Source organism: Gobio gobio (genome assembly GCF_949357685.1).
Source record: "Gobio gobio genome assembly, chromosome: 23".
Classification (NCBI taxonomy): domain Eukaryota; kingdom Metazoa; phylum Chordata; class Actinopteri; order Cypriniformes; family Gobionidae; genus Gobio; species Gobio gobio.
Genome location: NC_137119.1, coordinates 34,937,517 through 34,951,265, shown reverse-complemented (window position 1 = coordinate 34,951,265; position 13,749 = coordinate 34,937,517). Strand labels below are relative to the sequence as shown.

The 13,749-nt window shown below is 34.7% G+C and overlaps 1 protein-coding gene across 2 annotated transcripts in view; it reads left to right on the top strand.

Moving 5' to 3' along the window:
* rsu1 (Ras suppressor protein 1) overlaps positions 1-11,888 on the top strand; it is a 48,988-nt gene extending 37,100 nt beyond the window's left edge. For both annotated transcript variants that reach the window (XM_079805630.1, XM_079805631.1), the window contains exon 9: positions 10,858-11,888. In XM_079805630.1, coding sequence (XP_079661756.1) covers positions 10,858-10,960 — 103 coding nt within the window. In that variant the 3' untranslated portion in view covers positions 10,961-11,888. The remainder of the gene's footprint in view (positions 1-10,857) is intronic.
* Positions 11,889-13,749: the final 1,861 nt, after the last annotated feature.

The following is a 13,749-nucleotide window of genomic DNA, read 5'->3' as shown; positions in this document are numbered from 1 at the left end:
ATTGCATGATGTCCCCACCTCAGTCAACCCTCATAAATCATCAAAAATAGAACATTATAAAAGAGAGAGAGAAAATTACTTGTGTTTTAACTGTTGGAATAATGATGAGAGATGATGTAACTTCCTGGAAGTGATGTCACTGGAATGTACAATTGTTTTTTAGGGGTTTTTGGTGAGGGTAACAGGAATGACATGGAATCAAGGGACAACGATAAAATGATTTATATGTAAAAAAAAAAAAGTATACTTATGCCCAAACACTGCTTAACAATAAGAATATACTTATAGCTATATGCAAATGTGATTTTAGAATAATTTTGCCTTCAGTTTGCAAATTAAAAGTCCTGCTGAAAAAGAACAATCATATCGAGGGACATGGCAAAAACCTTACCCTTATCATCTTAGAAGCAATTTTAATTACTTAAAATAATATTTAATTGACTTTAATTTAATGTAATATTGAGGAAACAATACATAGTATTATTATGTTTTTAAATCACAAATTTATGTTTTGTTATAATAATTCTATGTCTGATTATTTCTTAGGGACACAAAAGGCACCGATTTCGTGGAATGACCCTACCGTACTTTTTCTTGCACACTTTTCTTTAAATATAATATCTCATAACCCTGCTCTCCAGTTGCAGAAGTATTTTATATATAATGCATTTCTATAAGAATACATTAGAATGTTAGAAATTAAATTGTGCATGTCCTGTTTTTAACTTTGCCACCATCTAATGCTTTCTTAAAGTTAATTTACTTACACAGTTCTTTAGAAAATCCATTGTGTTATACATTTTAATGTGATGTTTTAAATTCACATTTATTTTAGTTTTTAGTGTTTTATTATACTATCTATTTAGATATAGTTGTCAGCCATAACACAAACAGTAAAGAACTGTACAGTGAAGCTCATTTGATCCTCCTAATACTCTTTCATTGGGATGCCTAGATACCAACAGTCCTGTGACTAACTTCAGTCTCTGTGTGTGTGTTGCGCATTCTAGTCTGTATTTGTGTTCTTTATCTCTTGGTTCTGGAGGTTTTAAAGGTTGAGAGCAGTTCCATCACTCCTCATTAGTTTGGGCTCACAGACAGGAACTCCTGCTAGAGTTTATCAATAAAAGGCCACGTTAACAGCCCGAACTCAGCACAGCCTTTCTGTTTACTGTTCACGCTGGCTTAGAGAGTGCTGGGTAACTCTCAGCCGAACAATGAATGTTTCATAAAACATTCATCTTGTAGATGATCTAATGTAGCATGACTGTACATGTACAGAAGTGGTGGTAAAGCCTGCTGTGATTGGCTGTCTCATGTCTTGTGCAGTAATGGGGTCGCTCGGTCCTGCAGATCTTGTTGATAATGGGGGCGTCAGGGGAGAGATCAGTTATGAGCCGCTCCGCCGCACGTTCGCCATCCGTCTTCATTATTGTCATTTACTCTCATTTAGCTAGTGCATGGATTTCCGTTGGTCCTGTCAGCGTGGATAGTGTTTTATACTGAGATGAGTCTAGTGATTGTGTATTTGTGCTGAAAGAAGTTTAGCGGCAAGGTTCTTTGTGGTAAACAGTAGTTAAGGGTACAAAGTGTGCTGGTGATGTGCTTCCTCATCCTTTTCTCTCTCTCTTTCTCTCTCTCTCCCTCTCCCTCCCTCTCCCTCTATATTTTAAAAGTACTTTTTCTTGCACAGTTTTCACATTGTTCTATCACACCCCTGCTAGTATCAGTGTTGGAGAGAACAACATTTTGCTTTAAAGTATCTGAAAGTGAGGGAATTGGGAAAGTTTGTTCGTGTAATTAATCAGGAAGTCTGATTTGCTTTAGTGTTTTTTAAAACAGTATATGTAAATGAATCAGAATAGTCTGAACAATTTTAAAACATTGGTTTGTTTGAGATTGAGACAACATACAACATAACATATAACATAACACATAACATAACATAACATAACATAACATAACATAACATAACATAACATAACATAACATAACATAACATAACATAACATAACATAGCATACATACTGTACATGCATACATACATACATTCAGTTGTGGCCAAAATAAAAGTGATGTCGTGAGGGGATATTAGTTTTTTTTTAAATACAAGATTAAGATTAAGCCATCAAATTTTTTTTTTAATATTTTAAATATGAGGGGAAAAACTAAACTTGGTAAATGTATTTATCTGACAAAATGTTACAGGTTTTATTTTACTGTGCAAAAAGTAGGATAGAAAAACAAAATGTTCACAGGAAAAAGCAGACAAAAATGCTAAAACATAATAAGTTATTAATATTTTGTTGGTTCTCTCTTGTTTTTGGATGTGTTCATAGTTTCGTTGAATGACAGCCTGGCCAAAAATTATGTCCGCACAATTTGCCATGTTTCATTGTTATAATAAAAAAGGTACAGCTATACAATATGCTTACAACATTTTTAACAATATTTTAAATAAAGGTTGAAGATGTCTTTTGGCCATTTATACAATGCATAATTATCTAATTATATATAAATATATTCTTGTATTTAAGATTTCAGAAGCTATATATTATAGGTTTTACATAATTGACATAATTTTTATATTGCAGTAAAATTCAAAAGTTGCCCTGACGTCATTTCCCAGCATCAGGTTCATCAACTTCTCAGGTTCAAGCTATATCAATTTAGACCCTGTTTGCCTCTGCTGTATTGTAATCCATGAGTCTAAGGCTTGTTTACCTGATCTCATTCTCTATAATCTCAGATCTCGTGTAATGCAATAGCAACTGGAACATCAATTACAAATTACCGCCAACCTCAATGACCGATCAATGATCCACAAGTCACCCTCACATTTATCATTAATTCATTCCCTCTCACCTCTGACACACCTGAACATGCTTTGGAAGCCACTCTGTGGAAAAACACCATCTCTGACAAACACACACAGACACACACACGCACACACACGCACACACGCACACACACACACTTATGACCGGCCACCCTGACTGTGTTAGACACTCTTGACTGTAACTGAGATTAATTATCCCATGTGTAACTAGAGCACTCGCAAGAAAAAGACAGTCTCTGGCTGCGTCTGGGAGCAGCTTCTGTAGATTTTGCTGTCCCGGTCCACTTTTAATTGGCTGTAAATGATGAGGAAAGCAGATAAATGGGGAATAAATCTGTATGTTTACTCGGTAGCCGCTCAGCACTGCATTGCTGCTGTGGTAACATGTTTTCTTAGACCAGGGCAAGATTTTCCCATCCTTACCAGACTACAGTTTTGAAGGTATGCTGTTATATGACGATATAAAGAGTGAAATCACAGCTTTATATGACAGATTCCCTTTAAAGATGCAGAAACATTAGCTCTGCATTTATCAGGCAATATCTTTGTTCTCTTTCTAGCTGATGTAACATGTTATAATATTGTATCGTTCCCCCTTTCTTTTTAATCTGATGCCAATATGTCATAATATTGTGACAAATACAAATATTTGAATAGGTTTTAGATGCTGAGAGGACTGGAAAGTTCAATTAACTGTAGCGAATTGGTTCGTTTGAATGGTTCATTTTGATTCACTGATTGATTTTTTATTTTTTTTTTACATTTGAATCCGTACTCAAAAGTGTTCAGAGATCCTTGCATTTTTTTACAATTCATTTGTGGCGTAAAATATTTTTTGACTTGGTTATGGCATACATAATGTACAGCTGGTCGTTTTCAGGAAATTATTCGACAGACCCAATGATTAAAGGGTTAGTTGACCCAAAAATGAAAATTCTGTCATTAATTACTTACCCTCATGTCGTTCGACACCTGTAAGACCTCCGTTCATCTTCAGAACACAAATGAAGATATTTTAGTTGAAATCTGATGGCTCAGAAAGGCCTCCATTGGCACAATGGCACGGTTCACTCTCAAGACTCTTAAAAGGTACTAAAGACGTCGTTACAAAGTCCATCTCTCTACAGTGGTTCGAAAATAACTTTATGACTCTGCGAGAATAGTTTTTGTGCGCAAAAAACCCCTAAATAACGACTTATATAGTGATGACGATTTCAAAACACAGCATCATGAAGCGTTATGAATCAGTGAGTAAAAAATTAATCGCTTTGGATAAAAGCGTCTGTTAAATGCATAAATGTTAATGTAAATGAATCAAATACTTTGTGGACAGTTCATTGCCCCACTTATTCCATGTCTATTTTCCAGATAAAAGATTAAACTACAATATTTTATTTTTTTTCTTTAAAAAAAAGGATGTTATGTGAGTCCACAGAGCAAGACCAGAGACAAATCAATCAGTAAAGATAAGAAATCAGTTGCCTGGGTCAGTTATACAATGTAGCGGACAACGTACAAAAAATGATTGCAGAATGCAGTATTCTAGAGAGATGTTTTATAATGTTGTTTATCACAGCTTTTGATTTAGTTTATATAGAGTACATTTAAGTTGTCAGCCATCTCACAAGTTTGAGAATAGACACATTTTTAAACACTTTGCAAATCAGTTTGACTAGTTCAGATCGTTTAGATCTGCTCTGGCGGGTAAAACATCTAGAGAACGCCCTCAAGTTAGGCCAAGAAGATTTGTCTGTAAGTCTGTACTGTCTAAACGCACAGTTACCTGACAAATATTTTTAAAGTAAACCTGACTCTCCATTTTCTTCCACCCCAGATAGGGGATTTCATCTTTATTTTTTATTTCCTTTTAATTCCTATTATAACTGTTATACTATATATATATATATTTTTTTTTTTCCACTTATGACTATTTTAACTTAATTTCTGTGTAAAGCACTTTGAATTGCCACTGTGTATGAAATGTGCTATACAAATAAACTTGCCTTGCCTTGCCTAGTTCATTCCAAATAATGATTCATTCAGGAATCAGACATTGGTCATTTAAAAAGGCTTTTAGACAAGTAGTTGACACTAGAGTTTGGTTGTTGGACAGGATTCTGATGCAGTCTTTGGTCAGTTGATGACAGCATTACAGAGCCTTCATGGGTTGATCTTTAGACATTGCGTTAGATGTGGTGGGAGTTCCTCTCAGCGCTGTCTTCCTGACAGAGGGTCCGTCAAGCCCGCAGGACACTGACAGAGAGAGAACGGCTTTCAGATTCAGCTCACACCCCCCTGCATATCAGCCTCCTGTAAAACAGCCCAATTTAGCCCTGACACCAGCGCAAACATCTACGTGCATCTGTCAACACTGATTCCTTCAGTCAGCTCAGAAACGGCTCGCAGTCTACGCACATACAAACACAACTTTCTTCCTTACATAGACGTATGAGCTCCCTAACATGCTCTCGGCTTCGTGAAAAGCCTTCTGCCTGTGTGATCATATCAAGCGAATCAAACATGAACCCTTTCACAGTCTCCTGGTCTTTAAATGAGCACGTCTTTTGGCTCTGACAGTTACAAGTGTTTAGTTAAAATACTAAAATTAATAAATACATTTAAAATGTTTACATTGGGAACATTGCCTAATGTTCAATGCACAGTGAGACATTGAAATAAAAAAATACAAAAACACATATCATAAAATGCTTTTCTTTTTTTATTATATTCACAACATAATCAGTTAATAATATTTTGTTGGTTCTCTCTTGTTTTTGCATGCGTTCATAATTTTTGGCCAGGCTGTCACACAAAAAATATGTCCGCTCCATGTGCAATGTTTCATTGTGCATGTGATTTAAAAAAATTTAATCCAAGTACAACTGTGCAGTATGCTTACAAAATCTTAAACAAATATTTTAATATTTGTGAAGGTGCCAATCTCTTTTGGCCACTATGTAATGCAGGTATATAACACATAATTATCTAATTATATATAAATGTATTCTGTATTTAAGATGTACATAAGCTAAATCTTCAACCTACACAACTTGTGTGAGCTTGCTAACGTGAAAATCCTTCTGCCTGTGTGATCATATCAAGAGAATCAAACATGAACCCCTTTAAAGTCACCTGATCTTTAAATGAGCTTGTCGTTTGGTTCTGACAGTTACAAATGTTTATTTAAAATATACTAAAATTAATAAATAAATTCAATGTTTACATTGGGAACATGGCCTAATGTTTAATGCACAGTGAGACTAAAAGAAGTCACCACAAATCAATTAAAATGGCAAAAAGAACAAAAATACATATCATAAAATGCATTTCTTTTTTTATTATATTTATATTTTGAATGTATGTTAGTTTATATGTTTATGGAAGCCCATAATCATTCAGTCTGTTATTAATTTTACAGGGACTTTAATAAATGATTTGTTTTTTATTTATCTTTATTTTCTTTTATTATATTAATATAATATATATATATATATATATATATATATATATATATATATATATATATATATATATATATATATATATATATATATATATATATATATATATATATATATATATATTTATATATTTATTTTTATTTTTTTACTTTACTTTATTTCATTATTTTATGTATTTTTACATTTAGTTTTTTATTTTAGTTTATTTTAATATTTAATATTTTATTATTTTAATTTTATTTATGTTTTATGCTTCACTGAATAGATTGCCATTAGCAATGACACCATTATGTGACAACAGATGAAAACATCTTGTCTAAATATGGCACATTTGCATCATTGTGTATTAATTTTTGTGTATTGTCCCTGTCAAAGAGACTGAAAGGATAAAATTGTTGTCTTTTTATTTTTTGGCAATGGCTTCTTTCTCTTTTCCATGTAAATGAAACCCTCTTGGTTTCATATTCCCTGTATCTTCATCACCAAACACTGTTTTAAACATATGGAGAGACATGCTTTACAAGCACATGCATACACTTAACAGTCCGTGCTAATTTTTGGGAGACAGTGCAGTTTTTTTTGTGTGTGTGTGTGGATGTATATGTGTTCTTTTATGGTTTATGAGGACATGGGTATTACAACATAAGATGGTTTACGAGGACACTTCCTGTGGCTTAAAAACATAAACAGTGTTTTGTTTTTTGTTTTAAATGCCAAAAGTTTTAGGGGTAGGGTTAGAATGAGGGGATAGAATATATAGCAGTATAAAAACCCTTACGCTTATGGAGAGTGCCTGTAAACCACATATGTGTGTGTTTTTCCCTTGGATGTGTGAGATAAAAAGCTGTAGTGGAGGTCTCTGATATTGTCGTACTCTGAGGGTCCGTAGGGGCTTGAGTAGTGCCTCCCCGCTGGGCTCTTGCCTCTGCGCCTGGCTGGACAGCTCCAGAGGAGGCAGGAAAGAACGGGAACCTCCGGGCCCCAAGGGAAGAGCCTCAGACAGGACCACGCAGACGGACAGGCAGCTCGGTGCTTAAGAGAGATACAAAGAGACAGAATGAACGAGAGAGAATGACTGACTTGTTGATGAGAGAAGTGCTCGGTCTGTCTGCACAGACAATTCACAATACTAAAAACAGATCATGTACAAACTTAGTGGGGGGGGGGGAGGTTTTCATTTTGCAAACCTGCTTTGCTTTGTTCTCGGATTGTGGTGTATTGGTTGAAAGTGTGTAAAGAGCATTCAATGAGCTGACCAAAGAAATATTTCACCTAAAAAAAAAAAAATCTGTAATTGAATGAATCTTGTGTCATTTATTTCTTCTAGTAGGGCAAAAGATTTCATCAGAGGTCATTGAGGTCCAAAAATAACAACATAAAAGTAGTTTATACTGCATACGTCCAGATGAGTTTTGTGTTGGGAAAAAGACGAAATTTTGTTGCTGATGATGACCCTCCGTCGTAGCTCAGATGTTTCATGTCAATGATGCCATTTGGTCATCACAACCACACTGGCATTCTCGTCCCTTCAAATATGGCACATCAAGATGCTCAGTTTGAAGTTAAAGATGTCAAACGTCTTAAATTTGCATTTGAAAGTATGCAAGTGCAATAAATGTCATTATTGACTGAGCTATCCCTAAGTATAAGGTAGTTTCTTTATTCAAAGTGACCTGTAATAAGTACACTATAGGTCACTTTGCATAAAGTAACTGCTGAATGACTGCTTACAGTGAGAATATTTTGTGATTAAAATGGCTCAAGCGCTAAGAGCTGGGCTGAGAACGTCTGCTCTCTCTCCGCTCGGGCCGTGTGTGGTCCTTTGTAAATATTTGATATGAACTTTAGTCATGAATCTGAGCTGCCGCTTGACATTTCACTGCACTGCAATTAGAATTCTCCCTCAAATAGTATTCTTAATTACACTTGGGAATGTCATAGTCATGGTCCAGATATGCCTGGCGTAGAGCCGCAAACCCTGCAATCACCAGTAACTGTGTCAACATCCAATCAGGGAGAAGTATTAATGAAGTAACGGAAGCAGTGGAACTGCTGTACAGATGAAGGCTGTGTTCCAAAACCCAGTGTGATGCCTACATAGACAGCATTTGTAAGGAATAGTTCGCCCCAAAATGGAAATTCTTGCATCAGTTAATCACCCTATTGTCATTCCAAATCCTGTGTGAGCACAGAACATTTTGAAGATATAATATGGAAGCCCATTTCTGCAAATTAAAGCTACTTTTTTTGTGTTCAAGGTTTACAAAAAATTATATAATGAGAATGTACAACATGAATCCATTTTCCAAACCGTGTTTTTGTCTTACCCTGAATCATTATGGTACACTTATAATAAGTGTTTATATCGGGACTATTTCAAACCTGGTAGGAACGGCTGCGGAGGAGCACAGTCCCTGCGTGACTCGCCATAGACATAAACAGAGAGAAGTAGCTCCGGCTGCAATGTTCTTCCGCAAGACTCATGCGGTTCTGTTTATTAACCGCTAGAGTGCAAAAAAGTTATGGACTGCAGCTTTAAGGGAGATACTAAGGCATGATTATGTGATAAAAAGTCGACTTCATAATTGTTTTTAAGACTTAAGTCAAAATTATGACATATATGGCTTCATAATTGTTTTTAAGACTTAAGTCAAAATTATGACATATATGGCTTCATAATTGTTTTTAAGACATGCCATAATTATGACATAAAAAGTAAACATTTTTGTCATAATGACGACTTTTATCTCATAATTTTCACTTTGGTAACAGTTTAGAATAATGGTCATTAGTTAACTACATTAGTTAACATGAACTAATAATGAACTGCACTTATAAAGCATTTATTTATCTTTGTTAATGTTAATTTCAACATTTACTAATGCTTTATTAAAATCTTGTTAACATTAGTTAATGCAGTGTGAACTAACATGAACAAACCATGAACAGCTGGATTTATATTAACTAACGTTACCAAAGATGAACAAATACAGTAACAAATGTATTGCTCATGGTTAGTTCATGTTAGTTAATACATTATCTAATGTTAAATAATGACCATTATTCTAAAGTGTTACCTTTACTTTTTTTGTAATCTCGACTGTCATTATGTCATAATGTTTTATGAATGTTTTATCGTGTTTTGATGTCATAATTGACTTTTTTCCTCTCATAATTATGACATAATTATGATTTACCAAAGCGTGATCTTTTTTCGTGTGGCAGAAATCTGCCACAATTATGACTTAAGTCATAACTATGACTGTTTATCTCATTTTTGACTTATCTCATAACTATGAAATTATTTACACTTTTTATGACATAATTATGATTTACCAAAGCATGATTTTTTTTTCGTGTTGCAGAAATGTCACAATTATGACTTATGTCATAACTATGTTTATATGATTTTTGACTTTTTTATCTCATAACTATGACATTATTTACACTTTAATGTCATAATTATGATTTACCAAAGCATGATTTTTTTTTGTGTGGCAGAAATCTGTCACAATTATGACTTATGTCATAACTATGACTGTTCATCAGATTTTTGACTTTTTATCTCATAACTATGACATTATTTAAACTTTTTATGTCATAATTATGATTTACCAAAGCATGATTTTTTTTTCTTGTGGGAGAAATGGGCTTCCATACCATAAATTTCATTGTATGGAGGGAAAAAAACATTGAGACAAAATATCCTGTTTTGTGTTTCACAGAAGAAAGAGAAGAAAAGTCTGTTGCGATATCTGGTTAATATCGACTTCAAGATCTGGAAGCCCCGCCTTTCAGTTAAAGGATCCAATAGTTTTTTTTAGCCTGATGAATTGTGTGTGTGTGTGTGTGTGTGTGTGTGTGTGTGTGCGCGTGTGTGTTTGTGATTTTAGAAAAAGAAGCAAAATTTATGATGCCATTGTCGTTTTGTTGCTCTATTTCCATTCAAGTTGATAGGAGTTTTACTAGTTTGCCTAAAATGTAGCTGTCTGGTGGCGTTACCAAGATGGCTGCTTCATAAATTGACTTCGGTAAAGCGTTCCAAATTATTTTCTTTCAGGATGTTGCCTATGTAGGCAGTGTAGAGCAAAGCAGCTCAGTAGGTTTTGCTACAGAGCCAATGAATCCTCCGTAATAAACATTGTCACTCTCATTCACTTTAAGTCTGTTTCTTACTCTCTCTTTCTCTTTGTCTTCTCCCCTGTATCACTGAACCCAGCTTTTGAGTGCTGCCGAAATAGAGAGGGACCACTGGACTGGAAATTGCTTTCCCTACATGTCCTCCTCTCTCTCTCTCTCTCTCCGCTCAGTGTGTAGGGTAGTTGTGGATAATTGTCTCTCTGTGCCATACACAGCTGTAGCCGAGGGGTGTTGGACAGCACAGAGAGTTCAGTGTCCCAGTGGGGGACCCGTCAGTGTGTTGGACTCAATTAATCCTCTTTCCGCTGGTTAACACTAAAAATATAACTCCTCTTCCTCGCTACTCTGTATTCAAGCCTTTTGCAGAACCTACGAGCGGCCAGGTGTGATCACACAATGTCTGTTTGTGTTTTGCAGTCTTTACGGGCGACACATGCAGGCCAACCCAGAGGCGCCCAAAAAGAATGCCGACAAATCAAAGAAGATCAGCCGCAAGCCGCTGGCGGCCAAGAACAAGTGAAGAAGAGCTGATCCGACCATCCGAGATGAACCTCACTGCATGTGCCTTCTTCGTTTGATATTTATTCATAAAGTATGTTTTTTATTGCTTCAGTATTACGTTAACCATGCAATCGCCAAATGGCTTGATACACGCCAATCATTTCTTCCATTTTTAAGAAGTGTCCTTGTCCAATGCCGCTTTTTGCCTACTTCAGACCCGCGTTGGGTGCTAATCAGATTTCTGAACACGTGTCTGTTGCGTCTCCTGAGAGGCGGCGGGAGTGTTGTCCTATTCAACCATCCAGATGAGGAGAGCGGTGAATTTTGGGAGGTGGTGACGAGTGTTTTGTAGCCGAAGAGGGATTTAGCAGGAGTTTGGGGGTCTTAGTGGAGTCTGAGCAGGATTGTGTCAGGTCTCCGGGGGGACACCGCTGACTGCCTTCTCTGCCTCTTAATGACAGATATGAATGGCTGCAAACGGGAGTTTCAGATGGTACACAGCAGATACCAGACAGAAACACCCCGGTGGCCATTTGAGAGGGTCAACAAGATATCGCAACAAACCACAGACGGTGTTCTTTGAAGCGGTTGGCCATTGTTTCTTACTGTGTATTCGAGTTAACATGACGGTGCAACTTTTTACAGAACTATATACAGCGTTTATAAAGAACCAGTTTACGGTTAATCAACAATTGTCATTTCTATCGCCGTCGTTCACTACAGATTGCGTACACTAACACCATGTAATTCTGCAATGCTTGGCTGAATTTAAGTTTGACTTTTTTATGGATGTGTCATTGTTTGTTTATTTTAAAAAGGTCTCAAACTGTTTCATTGCAATCACGTTTAAAGTTGTAATATTTTCATATCTTTTATCATGTGCACACTGATCAGTGTGCTATGTACTGAATTTTTGACATTGAAATAAAATCATCATTTTGTTGGACGATTCAGTTTTTCTTTCAGCAGTCAGGCAGATCATAAATTCAGATTATAAGATCATAAAACCTACACTGTAAAAAATGATCGTGATTTTAACAGTAAAAGACTGTAAAAATGCTACGGTGAAAAACACTTAATTGGTTAACAGAAATATACAGTTAATAACTAATAGATCTATCCTTACATTTAATTAAATTTTACAGTAAAATACCGTTAAATTAATTTACAGTGAAAAAACGTAAATTGACATTCCCAGAATTCCCTACATGACACTTCAAAATTGATGTGTTTTCATTGAAATAACTGTTACTTCTTGGGTTATTTTCTAATCAGTTATGTACATTCGGGTTTTATGTTACATCTAATATTGTTAAATGAATGTTTATTGCATTTTTAAAATTTCATGTGTGTTACCATAGTGGTGTTTAGTGTTTGTGTGAATGACACTGTGCTCCTTCTGTATATTATTATTGTTCTCCTAAAAGCTGCTTGTGATGAGCTTTGATTCATCATGTGACTCATCACTGCTGTGATTGGTGGTTGTCAGTATATATCTAAGGTACATAATAAATATTAGTATTTCAATAGTTTGGTAATTTAACATCATTTCAGTTAATGAAACACGTTTTTTACTGTAAATTTAATGTAAATTTGTATAGTGTACACATAATTATTACAATATAAATCTTTAAATTATATGGTTTTGAACTGTAAAATAGACAGTAAACTAAGTACTGTCCCGTAAAATCTAAAATGTTGCTACCGTATTTTTTATGGTAAAGTTCTGGCAACCACAGCTGCCGTTTTTTTTTTAACCGTAATTTTTTTTTTTTTTTTTTAATAATTAAAATTTTACAGTGTATGTATACTTCCATTTAAAAGGGGGTTGGTAAGATTGAAAGGAGTCTCTTCTGTTCACCAAGGCTGCATTTATTTGATCCAAATTACCGAATATTGTGAACAATTATTACAAGTTAAAAATATATATATTTTAAAATATTATTCTTGTGATGCCAGAGCTGAATTTTCAGCATCATTACTCCAGTCTTCAGTGTCACATGATCCTTCAGATATCATTGTAGACATTTCTGATTATTATCAGTGTTGAAAAACAGTTGTATAATATTTTTGTGGAAACATTTTTTCAGGATTCTTTAACAGAAAGTTAAAAAGAACAGCATAAATTTGGAATATAAATCTTTTGTAATATTATAAAAGTCGTTACTGCACTTTTAATTCATTACATCCTTAAGAAGTATTAATTTCTTTGAAAATAAAAATCTTATTGATCACATAATGTTGAGTTTTACTTTAAAGACTTCTCATTCATGTAACAAGAATATGTGTAAATTGTTCGCATTTAATTGAATCTGACGGTTTATGTAAGAATAGATTTACAACATGCACAGAAAATTGCGCAACTGAGTAAACCGATACAAGAATACAATGTTGTCGTCAGTTGGGTTTTACTTTTGTGAGCTGTTTTAAGTTATTCATCTGTTATGTTGAAACTGCATCTTACTATGCTTCTCATAATTTAGATTATTTTGAAAAAGGAGTTAACTACTATTCAATATTAGGGAGGCAATTTTTAAATATATATTTTTTAAATAACTATATAACTGATTATATTATTTACAGTTTTGTCATTTAAATTTTGTAGCATTTTGACTCGCCACACTAAAAGTAGCTCATCATTGAAAACCTACACTAGTTTGAAAACAACTGAAATACTGTCACGCTATCAGAAAAAATTAGTTAAATTGTCACTACTTTTAGTTGCTCGCCAAAATGAGTTATCACCTTATCAAGTATAATCAGTGTAAAGGTGCGTTAAAAAGTCCATTGGTCCATTGCCTATCCACC